Source organism: Dreissena polymorpha, chromosome 14 (genome assembly GCF_020536995.1).
Source record: "Dreissena polymorpha isolate Duluth1 chromosome 14, UMN_Dpol_1.0, whole genome shotgun sequence".
Classification (NCBI taxonomy): domain Eukaryota; kingdom Metazoa; phylum Mollusca; class Bivalvia; order Myida; family Dreissenidae; genus Dreissena; species Dreissena polymorpha.
Window position 1 is genome coordinate 3,814,723 of NC_068368.1, and position 18,479 is coordinate 3,833,201.

General features: G+C 36.8%; 1 protein-coding gene across 1 annotated transcript in view; it reads right to left on the minus strand.

The window, feature by feature from the left end:
• LOC127858268 (uncharacterized) overlaps nt 1–18,255 on the minus strand; it is a 37,216-nt gene extending 18,961 nt beyond the window's left edge. The window contains exon 1 of the mRNA XM_052395257.1: nt 18,119–18,255. Coding sequence (XP_052251217.1) covers nt 18,119–18,227 — 109 coding nt within the window. The 5' untranslated portion in view covers nt 18,228–18,255. The remainder of the gene's footprint in view (nt 1–18,118) is intronic.
• Between the last annotated feature and the right edge of the window lie 224 nt (nt 18,256–18,479).

Below are 18,479 nucleotides of genomic sequence, written 5' to 3' on the forward strand. Positions count from 1 at the left end.
CATGCATGCCCCCCATATGGGCTCTCCGTTGTAGTGACAGCCATTGTGTGAATATGTTTTTTGTCACTGTATGTCAATGACCTGTGAAATGTATCCAATAAATAGTGCAAAAACCAATCAGGACCTATACTAATCAATTATATCCATTATATGATTGAGTCTTTGATTTTTTGGATTCCTTTCACACATTTTGACTTAATTGACAATATGTGAAACATGCACACAATTTGTAATGTTTTATTTATTAATGGTAATGAAACATGTTATTTATAGCAGTTAACTCCCCTAGTCAATGACCACCATAGATAGCAATGCAATCTGATTAAAAATAGCCAAGGCTAGTGTTGTGTATTGGGCAAATGTATACAAGTGCAACTTGACCACATGACCAGTATCATGTGTTTACCACACACAGAAGTCAGTTATGTAATAGACCATTAATTCCACTCCCAACTTTGGCCACTTGCCAAGATACTGACCAGTATCAGATGGGGTTGTGAAACTGTGTAAACAGTGAACACCAGTCCATGTAATACTGGCCTACCACTTGTACTAGTTGATTTGGAGTTAATACAGTAATGCATGTACAAATGAGACACTAAGCTCAAAAGTTAATTATATGTGCCTCTGATAGTGCTGCAACAATACGCCAAAAACCGTATTGCAATATATTGTCAGTTCAAAAACCCGTATTGCAATATATCTCAATATATTGCTTACTTGTACCAAAATTATAACTTGCCAATTACCTGATAATCCCGTATATTCCAGTTTTAAAGCAAATTCTGGTATATATTTACTATAAATGTGCTCAAGAATAACAAGAAACACAAACATTCGCAACTTTTCTTAAGTATCAAATACATTTTGGCATTCGTTACTATTTAAAGATGTGATGAAATAACGTCCAACCGGGGCGTTTTTTCCACTGAACACGCGTAATTCACCTGACGTGATGTTCCCGTTTTTATACAACACAAAATACACCCATACTTTCCATGCCACGTTCTACATGTCTGTATAATTTTCGCGCGCTTTTTATTGAGACAAAGGATAAAGCACTTTTTATTTGACGCTAGAATTTTTATTGTCGCATTAGCATTAAAATTTGGAAGCGTAATTCCGAAGTTCGGAATACAAATTTAATAATGCTCAATTCAGAATCGAACAAAACATTTACAGCTGTGCGCAATTAATTCAACGATAATCTGTTCAAAAGCATCGAACAAATGCTCCGATGTAACAACGCTACTCCGTATAATACACTTTCAGAATGCTATTTTTACGGATTTTTTTTTTACGCTGCTTTGTTTTGTTTACCTTGTTATCATTATTTCGAATGGCTTTTCTGGACAAATGTGAATGAATTTTTGTAAAATGTTCGTACCGGTATGATGAAAATCGTATCGCAATACAATATGCAAATTGCGTATTGCGATATATACCGATAAACCGGTATATTGTTGCAGCACTAGCCTCTGAAAACTAACCAGAGGAGTGGGTTGAAATTTACAATCTTTACTTGGCATTTGAGGAAATCTGAACTCTCAGGGTTTGGATAGAACATCCCCAAATTAACTTTTCTTTACACTGTTGTTATTTTTGTTCAATACACAAATATTAACCTAACTTTACAAATCCTGTACAGTAAAGGAAACTAAATCTAAGTTGATATTTTAATATGCTTGATCCTATTTATGTATTAACATTGTTTTATACATACAAACTGTTTTGCTGTTTTTCAATTAACAAGCAGATTAAAATATAATTATATTTTTATGTATAATTTGAATTGACAAAATTAAATGCAAGTTGCGTAGCAAGAATTACATGTTTGATTTATTGTCAGTGAATCGTGACATTTTCTCAATGTTTCAGACCACCAGTTTGTCAAAGCTATCAACCGCTTAAATGGTCAAGCTAAATAGAATTGACCCAGCAAATCACAACTGTCCTGTTGCCATATAATATTACATATCATATTACATTGGTTTTTTAAATGTTGAATTCTCACGTCATTTCCATAAACATAGTATTTACTGGCACAGAAACAAAGGCTTATACATCATTATGAATGAACATGTGTCAAAAATTCAATTTGTAAGTCTCTTTACTGGACAGTGTGAAAACAGAATAAACTAGTGACCTGAAAATCAATAGGGGTCATCTGCGAGTCACGATCAATGTACCTATGAAGTGTCATGATCCTAGGCAAAAGCGTTCTTGAGTTATCATCCGAAAGTCATTTTACTATTTCTGGTCACCGTGACCTTGACCTTTGACCTTGTGACCTCAAAATCAATAGGGGTCATCTGCGAGTCTTGATCAATCTACCCATGAAGTTTCATGATCCTAGGCGTATGCGTTCTTGAGTTATCATCCAGAAACCATTTTACTATTTCGGGTCACCGTGACCTTGACCTTTGACCTAGTGACCTCAAAATCAATAGGGGTCATCTGTGAGTCATGATCAATCTACCCATGAAGTTTCATGATCCTAGGCGTATGCATTCTTGAGTTATCATCCGGAAACCATTTTACTATTTCGGGTCACCGTGACCTTGACCTTTGACCTAGTGACCTCAAAATCAATAGGGGTCATCTGCAAGTCATGATCAATCTACCCATGAAGTTTCATGATCCTAGGCGTATGCGTTCTTGAGTTATCATCCGGAAACCAATTTACTATTTCGGGTCACCATGACCTTGACCTTTGACCTAGTGACCTCAAAATCTATAGGGGTCATCTGCGAGTCATGATCAATCTACCTATGAAGTTTCATGATCCTAGGCATTTGCGTTCTTGAGTTATCATACGACAACCACTTGGTGGGCGGACCGACATACCGACCGACCGACCGACCGACCTACCGACCGACCGACCGACCGACCGACATGAGCAAAGCAATACTCCCTCTTCTTCGAAGGGGGGCATAATAACAAAAAATTGTATTTGGTAATTGTAATTTAGTTCTAAATTATATTTTGTATTGTAATTGGTATGTATTCGTAAATGTGGCACAATGTTGAACACTAGCAGACAGGAAAATAGCCGTAATGCTCCAGCATAAGACCCTGTCTGTATGGATTCTGGAACCTCATGAGAATTGGGCTATGAAGAAGAGAAGACCCCCCCCCCCCAGAGTGGCGTTAAGACAATTTTTAAAAGGGTTATTAGTAGTAACCCTAGTAAAATAAGGGTAATGACTTACGTGTCGCCAAACGGTCACCTTTATAGGGCCACATCAAAATTATAAGTAAAACAATGAACTTTACAGTTAAAAATAAGAAAGAACAGATAAATTTATACATAAAAGTAGATTATTTACATTATGTACAGTACTATATGCATTTATTACTATAAAATTCAAGTTGCCACCCTGGAGGGTTGAAAGAAGGAGAGATTTGGAAGTGTAGACTGGTGTGGGTGGGGAATAAACCAGCAGGGGCATTACCACTAGGTTGGACTAAGGGAGGTAATTGTGGAAGTGGAGTCTACGACGGATGTTTCCCATGGACCAGAGGGAGTGCACTGTAGATGAAGAAAAGTATGAATACTATTGAAGGGAAATTACATCAGTGGGATATAAAATTGGTAAAAAGACCAATAAATACCTCAATGTAGGTAAAAACCCACAAAATGCTCTTATCCAACCAAAATTATTTAAATATAGGGGATAACAAGAGAGACAAGGGCTGTTTGTAAAACATGCATGCCCCCCATATGGGCTGTCAGTTGTAGTGGCAGCCATTGTGTGAATACGTTTTTTGTCACTGTGAGCTTGACCTTTGACCTAATGTAAGTTATCATCCGGAAACCATTGTACTTTTTCGAGTCACTGTGACCTTGACCTTTGATCTAGTGACCTGAAAATCAAAAGGGGTCATCTGCCAGTCATGTACCTATGAGGTTTCATGATCCTAGGCGTAAGCATTCTTGAGTTATCATCCGGAAACCATTTTACTATTTCGAGTCACTGTTACCTTGACCTTTGACCTTGTGACCTAACAAGAGCTGTCAGAGGACAGCGCGCTCGACTATTCGAGTGCTTGACAGTATAACGTAAGCCATCAACTGTTCATATTCAATAATTTATAAGACGATCTTTCAAAAATAAAAAAAGGAAAAAACTTTTTTTTTGGGGGGGGGGGGGGAAGGGGTAGGGGGGTAGGAGGGGGTGAGAGGGGGGTATAATGTGGGGTGGGGTAATTTATTACATTAAAAAAAAATGTGGGGTGGGGGGGGTGGGGGTGAGAGGGAGGTATAATGTGGGGTGTGGAAATTTATTAGATGTTTAAAAAAAATAAAAAATAAAAATTGAGGGGGGGGGGGGTAGGGGGGGGGAGTAAGAGGGGGGTATAATGTGGGGTGTGGTAATTTATTAGATGTTTAAAAAAAAATTGGGGGGGGTGGGGGTGGGTAGTGGGGTGAGAGGGGGTATAATGTGGGGGGGGGGTAATTTATTAGATGTTTACAAAAAATAATTTCGGGGGGGGGGCTGGGGGGGGGAGGTAGAGGGGAGTGAGAGGGGGGTATAATGTGGGGTGTGGTAATTTATTTGATGTTTAAAAAAAAACTTTTTTTTGGGGGGGTGGGGGGGGTAGGGGGGAGTGAGAGGGGGTATAATGTGGGGTGTGGTAATTTATTAATGTTTTAAAAAAAATTGGGGGGGGGGTGGGGGTGAGAGGGGGTATAATGTGGGGTGGGGTAATTTATTAGATGTTTAAAAAAAAATTGGGGGTGGGTGGGGGGGAAAGAGAGGGGGGTATAATGTGGGGTGTGGTAATTTATTAGATGTTTAAAAAAAATGTTGTTTTTTTGGGGAGTGGGGGTAGGGGGGAGTGAGAGCAGGGGTTCCGCTGTCGATCGCCATTGGCGCCAAATGGCGCTAATTTTTTTTAAGTGGCTCCAATTTTTTTAAAGTGGCGAATTTCAAAAAATCGGTAAAATCCTATCTGAAAATGTACTGCGAGTCGAAAAGCATGCAACCGAGCATAAGCGGTCAGCGTTTGTCAGTTGTAAATATCGATTTACCACGATGTAAGCGACCTACAGTGTAGAGTGCACTGAAATCACGGAAGCGTGAAAGTGTTACAGTCGGTGTTTTTACTGCTATTGTCAAGTTTTATGGGGGTTATTATCTGATTAACGGTTCATTTATGATGAAGAACACTCAATTATGTAACACTTAGGACAAACTGGCACAAAGATCAATGATTATAACGATATATAAGGCGGTGTTAATTTAAATTGAGATGTTTGTCGTTCAGATGTGTATCATGTTTTTCCCTTTCAGTTTATGTGCATCATATTAGCCAAATGACCAAATGTAACTGTTAAACAATTAGATTTAGATGTTTTATTTTCTGAAATGTAACTGTTAAACAATTAAATTGAGAGGCTTTATTTACTGATGTTTGAATTTTTTTCCCTTCCAGATGATGTGCATTTGTGTGATATGTTTAAATAATTTTTTATAAAAAATGTATGCAGCATACTGTTCCATTGATGCTAACATTATAAGATAAGTTTGGTTATATGTGATTATTTATCATGTGCAAACCAATGTTTTTATGTATAAATAAAGCTTATTAAGACTTATGAAGTTACTTATTATTATTTATGTATTTACATACTTTTAAAAGTAATAATATAGTCAATGACATTGATGTTGTAAGGTTTCTTAGACGATTGTCGTAATTAATAAGGTCGGAATAACTGACAGTTTCGCGCTGCGAAAAAGTGGCGACAACTTTTTTTTGGCCAGTGGAACCCCTGGAGAGGGAGGTATAATGTGGGGTATGGTAATTTATTAGATGTTTATTTTTTTAGGGGGGCTGGGGGTAGAGGGGATGGGGGGTGAGAGGGGGGTATAATGTGGGGTGTGGTAATTTATAAGATGATGTTTAAAAAAAAAATTGGGGGTGAGGTTGGGGTGGGGGGGGGAAGGGATTCTGGTAGGGGCGTTTGATATTGTTTGGGTGGAATCCATTGTTAAATTCAGGTAAGTGTTGTTTTGTCAAAGTAATAATAAAATGTGATCATAAAAAATAACAAAAGATCTCACACTGACATGAACAAATATCCTCTATTTATTAAACATGAAATTTAAACTTATTTCATTTGTTTCCCCTGTATATAAGAAAGATATAATACAGTCAATCTTGTATTAAGAGGGAGTAATCAAAAGTGGTCTCTTAATAAAATGGTCTTTAAATAATAAAGGCCATTCTGGAAGAATGCTTACCCTCAATTTTAATTTAGGAAGGATAATCTCTTTTGTCCACAATGATTTTAACTTTTATAATAAAATGAATATAAACACAATACAGAAACAATCTTTTACTTATAACGTGTTTTATTTTTTCACTTATTATAAATTATCATTTATTATAAATGAATTGTGTGTACATATTTATTTGCAAATACAACATAGACAAGGAAATATTTTTCCTGAGAACAAAGAATTTGGCTAAATATGTGCTGAGAAACAAAGCTAACCAGCCAGCAGAAGCCTTGAAATGTCTCAATTCCTAAGTCGGACGCAAATCTAAAGGCCTGAGCACAAATGAAGGGCCTGACACAGGCATTCTCCTCGTTGTTGCATCCTTAAACCACATTAACACAATATCATTAATGTCCTCATTCCTCGTGCACCTTGCGCGTTTTTTTCACCTGACACATTATTTTCCACGTCTTCAAGCACCTCGGCTTTATGCTTAAGAATGTTCTGAATTTGAGTTTTACCGACTCCAAACTCATCTGCGATTTTACGTGCACTTTTACTCTTTGACAATTCCAAAACCCGAATTTTCTTGTGCAACGTTTTCGTTTTGACATTTTTATTTCTGCATGTGCGCTTAACGAAATCTGACTCGCTTATGATACATAATGAGCTGAAAAAATTGAAACACGTCAATTGAAAACAAACAAACAGACCTGATTGGAAAATTTATTAAGTAAATAACAATGTGATTGGCTAACAAATATCTACTAATGAGCATAATTACAAATTGGTAATGTACGGATTTCAACAGATGTTGCCGATAAATAGTTTATTTTCCGCACTTCTCAGGAAATGTTTGTTTCTGCACCTGTTATCTATACTCGAGAAAAATCGGCGTTGTCTCTTAACGTTCCACATCGTAAACTTATTAAGCTGTAGACTGTGCGTAATACGTTCCTCTATTATTTAACTCAATAAATTGATACGCAGTCTACAACAATACCAGTCAGAACCGGTCAATGAGACAAAGCATAGTCATAGTGGTTGGTGTGAAAACAAAGCAGAGGTGTAACAGTACATCTTATCAACTTAAATAAACATTTGTCACGGATTTGTCCCTGAAAGATCAATAGATTAACCCCCTTTACCTCCTAGCGGTCGCTTAATTCAAGATTCGGCATCAAAATACACAAAAATCAGTGGTCGCTGGTCGCGTAAGACAAAAGTCGCTTAATACAATATCATTATATAGTGAAAAAGCTCCGTGGGATTTCAAAATGGTCGCATAAGACAAAGGTCACTTAATACAAGTGGTCGCATCCACAAGATTGACTGTAGTGTATTACCTCCCCTGTCCAGCTTATATTTATATTAATCAACAAAATTAAACATTAACACAATATTAAATATACAAAATATACAAAAAATATCATATTCTGCCAATATTTTTACTGCTCCACTTTATTTTACTCAAATGATGATGTTTCATTGGACTGATAATTATAGATTTAGGATTACAGACCAGTTGCTTCAGTTATATTGTTCAGAGTTGGCCCTGTTGGCCGCGTATGCGTTCTCGAGTTATCATCAAAAAAAAAATTTACTATTTCAGGTCACCGTGACCTTGACCTTTGACCTCAAAATCAATAGGGTCATCTGCGAGTCATGATCAATGTACCTATGAAGTTTCATTATCCTAGGCCCAAGCGTTCTTGAGTTATCATCCGGAAACCACCTGGTGGACGGACGGACCGACCGACAGACCGACCGACATGTGCAAAGCAATATACCCCCTCTTCTTCGAGGGGCATAAAAATAGTACAAAAGTAACTTATCTGCTTTAAAGAATAGCAATTTAACACAAAAATAAGGAAATTTGCTATATAAAATAGCAATTTTAACAAGAATTAAGGGAATACAAGGTACAAAATCTGCTATGATGGTAAAATAGCAGTTCTAAGAAAATTGCTACAATTAGAGAGCGGACACCATGATAAAGCATTGAAATGCACTGAGTGACCCTTGGCCTAGTTTTTGACCCAGCATGACCCATATTCGAACTTGACCTAGCTCTTGTCTTGATACAATATCTGACCAAATTTGGTGAAGATTGGATGAAAACTACTTCAATGAGAGAGCGGACACCATGCTCAATGCCTGAAATGCACTAAGTGACCTAGTTTTTGATCCCGCATGACCCATATTTTAACTCCACCTAGATATCATTTAGACACAACTTCTGACCAACTTTGGTGAAGATCAGATGAAAACTACTTCAATGAGAGAGCGGACACCATGCTAAATCCTTGAAATGCACTAAGTGACCCCATGAGGAAATCTTGATAAGTGACCCGGCATGACCCATATTCGAACTTGACCTAGATATTATTTAGCTACAACTTCTGACCAAGTTTGGTGAAGATCGGATGAAAACTATTTGAATTAGAGAGCAGACACTGCTGTGGATGCTGCCCGCCAAGGGTGAAACTATAATTAAAGTCCCGTTTTTAAAAACGGGTGTATAAAAATCTAAAAAAAACAAACATTTTAACTACCATACCTCATATTTCCAGTTGAAACAACAATAAAACTAGTTAGATAAACAAGTTTTTAACAATCACAACACTGTTACAGAATGATGTCATTAAAAAAACCTGTGTCTCAAAAATCTGCAAGTCTTTATCCACACCTGTCCATGGTGTCGGTCAACATCAAAGGCTTTTGATGTGAATGCCGAGTTGGGGCAAGTTTCTACAGAGTTACAGCTGTAAGCTTGTAACACATCAACAGGTGGCTTAATCAATACAACATTACTGCATGCATGCCGAAATGTCCAATAGAGCATTAATGAATAGGCTTCTTAGAAGATAGGATGTGTGAAACCTAACTGACATATCACTGGATATTGGATTTTAAACGGGTGTGAAGAAATAAATTGTGTTTGCCAGAATTTAAATAGGTTGTTTTGATTTGAAAATTAGGGCGAAATGGATTTCTCCTAGCTCATAAAATAAAGCAACTTTTGCCGACTTTTGGCGAAATTTTCGCCTGAGTCGCCCTCCCTTGATGAAACAATCAAACATGTCCAAGACGAGGAACAGTACAGGAACATGTAGGAGAAAATTAAAATATTTTCATGGAATGGTAATTTTTATTGCATATTGCACATGTGTTCATTATCAATACTTCCTAGTCTTCCAGTGACAAATTCATATCATAAATCCTAAGCAAATATTTAGTGCATTTTATCTTTTCTTTCCTCAGCACCAGCCTTGACAAAATATTCAAGACAAATCCGAGGACATTGACGACAACATTCACCTATTTAAAATATAGGGACCATGATTATTGTAGTGATTTTCAGTATGAGGAATTGAATTTAACTCATTCATGCCTAGCGTCCTGAAAAAAGGACATTGCAAACAGCGTAAACCCAGATGAGACGCCGCATAATGCGGCGTCTTATCTGGGTGTACACTGTTTGCTTAAAGGAATTTCTGTTAGAATTGTTCTAAATATAGAAATAAATATACTAGACATCCCTTATTTTGGAAATAAATTGATCCAACTTAGAAGGATGGGAGAGTCCACTAGGCATTAATGGGTTAATGTTGACAAAATAATGTGCTACTCCAAGCAATTAAGTTAGATTTACATGATGAATGATAAAACAATATTTCTGCATTTCTAATGTTTTACTTGTTTCGGGCGTTCTTTAGTCTGACAGAATAACCTAAGGTCTGAAAGAAAACTCTGATCAGTTAGACCAAATGTCTGCCAGAAGGCTGTTGACTTTCGGGAAGTCTGCAACCGTAGAAATGACTTATGCTATGTTCTCGTACATTCGCATGCGCATACAATGACCAGTATTTTTAGCATTGCATAACTTTTATATCCTCAATAGAATACTATTTCATTATTAAACCATCTGAAAATCGTCTTTGTTTACATATTTACTATTTTCTTCAACTCGTGAAGGTGAAGGCCAATGATCTGCATCATCCAGAAGATTATTCTTATTGGATTCTTGCTCCTCGCTTGACCGCGTTCTAAATGGGGCTCCCAGTGGGGAAGTTATTTTTTACGTAAAGGATTGCAATGTCCTTTTTCTAAGACACAATTGAATGTGTATTTAATGATGGAAGCGATTTATTTTTTAATATAAAATTCAAAATAAGAGCAGGGATGTAAATATTTTTAACCATGGTTACTTTCAACAAAACAATGCACAGGGGGTTTTATCTGATTTTGGGGAAAGGGCCTGGCCTTTTTTGAGGGGAAAAAAATCGCGCGAAACGCCAGATTTTCGGGGAAAAAATCACACAAAACGCCGGATTTTGGGGGAAAATAAGGAAAGTCTTAAATAATCAATTAAGCATATTTTACTGCTTTTAAAACAAATTCAAGGAGACAGAAAATTTAATTATGCAATATTTTTCTTTTTTCTACACTGGATCAGGTTAACTTATATATTTAAAGGTTTAAAAAAAAAAAAAAAAAAATTATTATTTTTTTTTTTTTTGAGGGGAAAATGAAATCGATGGGGAAAATTTACCAGCTGAGGGGAACAAAAAATCGGAGGGGAAAGGGCCGATGATCGGCGGGTCACAAAGAAGGAAAAAAAAACCTAATGCAAACGTGTTAATTGAAATATAATTGTCTCGAGCATCTTGCATATTGAGTTACAATACCCTGTCGGGTACCTCTCAATGCTCCGAATTAAATAGAGCGTGGCCTTTCTTAGAAATGCTTTTGCCACTTGCACAGAATTTCTTAACTTTTTTGTTTTAAGTGCTGGCGATTTATAATGCAATAATACTCTGCAATGGTATTTTTTACCACAATTTAAGAAATATCTATGTCTGTGTGGAACATTTCTTGTTTAAAACTCATTTTCTCGGCAAAATAGTCAGCAGTTGTAAACGCTCGATCTACCGTAAAAATGCAGTCATAGGTCTACCCGTTCATAAGTCGGGGGCATAAAAATGGTTTGAAAATGTGACATTATGTGTATGTTCACTTCATAAGTCGGGTAAAAAATACAGACTATTGGAAAATCAGCGTCAATAAAATTGCGACCCCAACAAATTTATTTCCGATTTTGTGACGCAACTATATTGATTAACATGTTTATTATATTAAACAAACCTGATATTATAGTACCGGTAGTTAAAAATAGTTTTACCTTGCAATTGCAATTTGATAATTAGTAATAACCCAACAACACACTGCGCCATGATTTACGATATATATGTGTATAGGAATTTTGTAAACACAAGCGTTGGCCATTGTAAGAAACTGTACATGAAGTTTATAAATTGGAACTTATCAGTATTTCTCGAAAAATCATAGATAAATGTATTCGTTGTTATAATGCTTAGGCCGAGTAATTACGGCAAATCGGACCTCAACTTGCGTAAAACACTTGCTCAATTAACCGTCGAAAGGTGGAGCTATGCACATGCTATTATTTAATTGGACGATTGCCATTAATGAACAAAAATACGATTGGTTCAGCATATTGATTGCTAGACAAGGGAAGCCAATTTTGTCTGCGAGAAATTGTCGCTTTATGGCTTTAGACAGTAAACGGCTTTCCTTTGATGATGTCAAACTGTCAATTCACGCTGCGTGCAAATTTTACTAACTCTTTGTTTACAATTTCAGTAAAAAAAACACACTTGCTAACATTAAACTTTGGTTTAAATTATCAAAATAAAGCAGAAGTTAAGTTACAAATATGATTTAATTAATTCGTGTCAGTTAAAATAAGACTTATTGCGCTGTAAATCAACGAGTTTTTGTGACCAACAACAACTTAAACACACATTACCGCGGGGATCGATCTACCTCGATTTTTTTTTTCATGAACGATCTCATAAGTCGAGACTATAATTTTAATCAATTTTTGAAGGAAAAAAATCTCGACTTATGACTGCATATTTACGGTACTTGAATAGAATCCTAAACCGCGAAGTATTTGGCGAGAGCAAAAATGATGTATTAAATTGAGCATGAATCCAATGAGAAGACACGAAAGTATGAGAACGAGGCATACAGTAGTCGTAGTAAATCCGGTGCGCATGCGCGGTGAAAGTAGAACTTTTTATGAGAGTGAAATAATTTAAAATGTTTTTCAAAATTATCCATTAACATCGCGGTGAAATCATAATTAAAATGTGTCAGTGTTGTGCTTAAATAAGTGGATTATCATTTTTGATAGTTTTAAGGAATATATTTTTTGTGTGCTAGGCGTATTTTGACTTTTTTTTGTGGAGCCTCGTGAGATCACAAAATGCCCCCGCGGAAATCAAACCTCAACATTTGTGATGAGTGTAAGACAGACGTGGGATCTGAGGATAAAGCTTTAGTGTGTTGTGTCTGTGAAAAATGGTTTCCTATTAACTGCCAGCGTGTCACATTAGAGGATTACAAATTTCTGGTCAAGTCTGACGATAGCATACAGTGGTACTGCAAGGGTTGTAGGGGTGCTTCACTTAAGTTGTTTAAAATGCTCACCTTAGTCTCTAAAAGACAAGACCAACTTGAGGATGAGGTAAAGAAGTTGAACAATGGTATGAAGGAGTTTAATAACAAAATGGACACCCAGTCATCAGAGTTTCATGATCTTATGAAGGATGTTTCGGAGATTAACAAGAGCACCGCCTTGCGGGTGCAGACCGCTCATCTATTTTCTTTTTAAAGGTGAAGGGACTATCATTTTCAATCACAAAGGAGGGAGGGGTGGATAGAAGAGGGGTGCATTGTGTGGACATTTATTACATTATCTTCCAAAAATGCGAAAAAAAGGAAAAAAAATCGGGGAGGGGGGGGGGTGGGGGGTGGGTGGGGTGGGGGGGGGGGGTGGGGATTCTTGGGTGCGATGGTTGGACGGTATTTCAAACATAAAATAATAAAAATAAATATTTGTGTTTTGTAACCGTTTCAAATAAATTGGGGGGGGGGGTGAGGTGGGGGGGTATAGTGTGAGGGTGTGGTGGTAATTTGTGATATTAAAAAAAAAAAAAAAAAAAAAATTTAGGGGGGGGGGGGGATTCGGGTGGGGGGTGGGGGGAGGGGGGTGGGGGGGGTGGGGGGGGGTGTTTCTTGGGTGCGATGGTTGGACGGTATTTCAATCATAAAATAATCAAAATAAATAGTTTAGTTTTTTAACCGTAAAAAAAAATGGGGGGGGGGAGGGGGAGGGCACGGGCGATGGTTTGGGTGGAGTCTATTATGGTATGTCAGGTAAGAGTAGTTTTGTCAAAGTATCAATCAAATCTAATCATAAACAAAGAAGTTATGGCAATTTAAGCAAAATTTAATAATTTGACCTTGAGAGTCAAGGTCATTCAAAGGTCAAGGTAAAATTCAACTTGCCAGGTACAGTAACCTCATGATAGCATGAAAGTATTTGAAGTTTGAAAGCAATAGCCTTGGTACTTAAGAAGTAAAGTGGATCGAAACACAAAATTTAACCATATATTCAAAGTTACTAAGTCAAAAAAGGGCCATAATTCCGTAAAAATGACATCCAGAGTTATGCAACTTGTCCTTTTACTGTACCCTTATGATAGTTTGCGAGTGTTCCAAGTATGAAAGCAATATCTATAATACTTTAGGGGTAAAGTGGACCAAAACACAAAACTTAACCAAACTTTCAATTTTCTAAGTATAAAGGGCCCATAATTCCGTCCAAATGCCAGTCAGAGTTACATAACTTTGCCTGCACAGTCCCCTTACGATAGTTAATAATGGTTGCAAGTATGAAAGCAATAGCTTTGATACTGTAGGAATAAAGTGGACCTAAACACAAAACATAACCAAATTTTCAATTTTCTAGTAATAAAAAGGGCACATAATTCTGTCAAAATGCCAGTCAGAGTTACATTACTTTGCCTGCACAGGCCCATTATGATAGTTAGTAAGTGTTTCAAGTATGAAAGCAATAGCTTTGATACTTAAGGAATAAAATGGACCTAAACACAAAACTTAACCAAAATTTTCAATTTTTTAAGTATAAAAAGGGCACATAATTCTGTCAAAATGCATGCCAGAGTTATCTAACTTTGCCTGCCCAGTCCCCTCATGATAGTAAGTAAGTGTACCAAGTTTGAATGCAATAGCATTGATACTTTCTGAAAAAAGTGGACCTAAACGCAAAACTTAACCAAAATTGTCAATTTTCTAAGTATAAAAAGGGCACATAATTCAGTCAAAATGCACGCCAGAGTTATCTAACTTTGCCTGTCCAGTCCCCTTATGATAGTAAGTAAGTGTACCAAGTTTGAATGCAATAGCATTGATACTTTCTGAGAAAAATGGACCTAAACGCAAAACTTAACCGGACGCCGACGTCGACGCAGACGCCGACGCCGACGCCAAGGTGATGACAATAGCTCATAATTTTTTTTCAAAAAATAGATGAGCTAAAAATGGCATGCCAGCTATGATTAGTGAGAAGGTTAGTGAAATGATAATGGACAAGCAGGAAGAGGAATCAAGGGTAAGCAATATGATTTTCTTTAATGTGGAAGAGGTTAAGGGAGGTAACTCAAAGGAGAGTGATGCCATTTTGATTGGTGAAGTGTTGGATAGTTTGAACATTGAGTTGGAACGTTCACAATTGGCTAACATAACCAGATTGGGTCGAGTTACAGATAATGGCTCCAAAATACGTCCAATAAGGGTGAGAATTGAAACAGAGGAAAGAGAGGTGAGATCCTTAGGAATGCTTTTAAACTAAAAGGGATGGGTAAGCTATCAAAGGTTGGTATCGGGAGAGACCTTACTCAGAAACAGAGGGAACACAATGCAAAATTAAGGAAACTTTTGGAGGAAAAAAGAAAAGAGTACCCGGGACAAATGTGGGTTATCCGTCGGGATAAAATTGTGGAGCAGACAAGAGTTTTTCCTCCGGATGCAGTACCTGATGCGGGGAACCATCAAAAATGATTAAATAGTCAAGTTCCTGTAAATAAGTCAAATGTTATTGTTAACAGTTCCAAATGTTACCCTGTTAAAAGTTTAAAGTCTGTTCAGTCAGATATATTGAATCCACAAACAAACAATTTCATGAACTTTCATCATGGATTGAAGGTTTGTTTTTCTAATGTTGACACTTTGAGTAATAAACTCGCAGAATTTGAGGCGTATCTTGCAACTGAAAATCCGGATATTGTTGGACTATGTGAAGTATTTCCGAAGGTCAGTTATGACAAATATAATATTAATAACTTGTCATTTTTAAATTATAATATTTTCATGCCTAATCATAATGGTAAACGTGGTGTCATATTGTTAGTGAGAAAAAACCTTAAGGCTACAAAGATTGACTTGTTTGAATACATAAATTTTGATGAAAATGTGTGGTGTGAAATAATCCTGAAAGACGATGATAAGATACTTATTGGAGTGATTTATCATAACCCATCATCTACCGAGGCCAATAATGAGAGACTTTTAAAGCTTATAACCCAGTCCTGTGCACTTAACTACAGTCATTACATGTTATTGGGTGATTTCAATTACAAGGATATAGATTGGGAAAACTGCAACAGTAATTACGCAATCAATGCCTCAGGAACGAGATTCTTGGATTGCTCTTTGGATAATTATTTACATCAACATATCAAGACTTTCACTAGAAATAGAGAGGGTCAAACTCCAAGTTGTTTGGATCTTGTTTTCACAAACGAAGAGACCATGATTGACCAGGATTCTTTAAGCATTCAACCACCCATTGGTTTAAGTGACCATTCTGTTTTGAACTTTCAATTAGCCCTTTACTACACAGGAGAGGAAGTTTCGGAAAGTTATCAGTTCTATAAAGGGGATTATGACGCTATCAACAGAGAATTAGCTCAAATAGACTGGGACATTATGAAAGATAAGGATATTGATAAAATGTGGTATTTTTTTAAGATCTCGCTTAATGATCTTGTCAATAAATATGTACCTAAGAGAAAACGGAATGATAAACACAAGAGAAACCCCCTTTGGTTCAACAAAAAATGCAAGGAAGCATTTTTAAAGAAAAATAAAGCGTGGAAGCGGTACAAATATTCGAGAAACAGGGAGAACTATGCTGTCTATGCCTTAACCAGAAATGAGTGTTCATCCACTGTTAAGGACGCTAAAAGAGACTATGAAAGGAAAATCGCCAAGGAAATAAAATTAAACAACAAATCGTTCTGGAAGTATGTGAATTCTAAGAGGAAAACGAGAGACAGTATAAGTATCATAAAAAAAGCAGACGGTTCAGAAGCAAAGTCAAATTTTGAGAAAGCAGAAGTCATGAATTCTTTTTTTTAGTAGTGTGTTTGTAAGAAGTGAAGCATTTAATGAGGAAGTGCCAAATGACATACCGTTTTCTATGAGTGATTTTGAGATATCCATTAGTGATGTTCAAAAAGTGTTGAAAACCTTAAAACCTGATAAATCACCTGGTCCAGATGGTCTTCATCCAAAGGTTTTATTTGAAACACAAGGACACATTTTAAAACCTCAGTATGGTTTTCGTCCTAAAAGTTCATGTAATATTCAATTACTGGAAATTCTCGACAGATGGGCTGAAAGTGTTGATGAAGGATCCCCTATAGATGTTATTTATCTAGATTTCAGCAAAGCCTTTGACAGCGTGGCACATGATAGGCTTTTATTTAAACTAAATTGTCTGGGTGTGCATGGTGTTACCCTAAATTGGATTGAGAATTTTCTAACAGCACGATCTCAATGTGTAAGGATAGGCCCAGCAACGTCCAATTGGTCTAAAGTCATAAGCGGAGTTCCACAAGGAAGCGTTCTGGGTCCTGTACTTTTTCTTTGCTTTATAAATGACCTGCCAGAAGTTGTCAATGGAATAGTCAAAATTTTTGCGGATGATACCAAGATTTACTCAAATGTTAATACCACTACTCAATGTGATGAATTGCAGCAAGATCTGGACAACCTGTGTGACTGGAGTTCGAAATGGAAGCTTTCTTTCAATGCCAAAAAATGCAAAGTCATGCATATAGGATCTACTAATGAAAGGCATAGGTATTCAATGCTCGATAAAGATGGAAATTTCATACACCTGGACTCGGCACAATCTGAGAAGGACCTTGGAGTGACTTTCAATGAAAATTTACATTTTGGAGAGCACATATCAAACATTACTTCTAAGGCACAGATAGTACTAGGACTTATTCACAGATCTTTCGAATACATGGAAACGGAAATGTTGCTTCCTCTCTATAAATCATTAGTTATGCCTATTCTTGAATATGGATCAAATGTTTGGTCGCCATATCTTAAAAAGGACATTAAAAAGATTGAGGATGTTCAGAGGAGAACTACACGACTGGTTCCTGCATGTTCTACCCTCCCATATGAAGAAAGATTAAAATTCCTTGGTCTACCAACTCTGGAGTACCGAAGAGATAGGAGTGATATGATTACTCTGTATAAGTCTATTTACGGATTGGACGACCTAAAATGGAGCAATATATTTAACTTTGCTCAAGGGGATTTGAGAGGTCATCACCTAAAATTCATCAAAAAAAAGTGTCATCATAATGTAAAGCTAAATTCATTTGGAGCTAGGACAGTGAACATGTGGAATGCCCTTTCAGAAGAAACTGTCTCTGCAACATCCCTGAATGTGTTCAAATCGAATTTGAACAAAGAAAACTGGAATAAGAAAAAAATTAAATCAACTGTGTAGCGCACTATGTCGCGTATAACATTTTAAAGAAGAGGTGCCACGATAGACGTTGTCTAATATTACGGCCCGAAGATCAAGGTAAATCAAGGTAAAGTCGAAATTCGACCACATGTGAACTGGTCAGGCTATCGATTTCGTGGTCCTTTGCGACAAAAATCAAGCAATATCAGTAAAATGATGATACCTGTTGCTGCAGGTGCTGACAAGATAAGATAGCTAATCCATAAAGTGGTTGCTACCAACATAACAGCAATAACATTTATCCGACGTCGGAAAAGTCTGACAGTTGCCATTTTATTGGGCCGCTTACATCTTCTGACAGTAAGGTTACAGCACACTGATTTCATTTATTTATCACTTTTCTCAGACTCTTACTCTTAAAATAAATTATATGTCGTAGTTGAAAACAAAACATGACCGAAGATAGTTAGGAAACATTAACAAAAGACTCCAACGTTATACTCAGTATTCACAGCATTTCTTTGCACTTGGCATGTGCTAGCCGGTATGACTAGAAAAATGGCTATTAACAGCCTCCGAGTAAC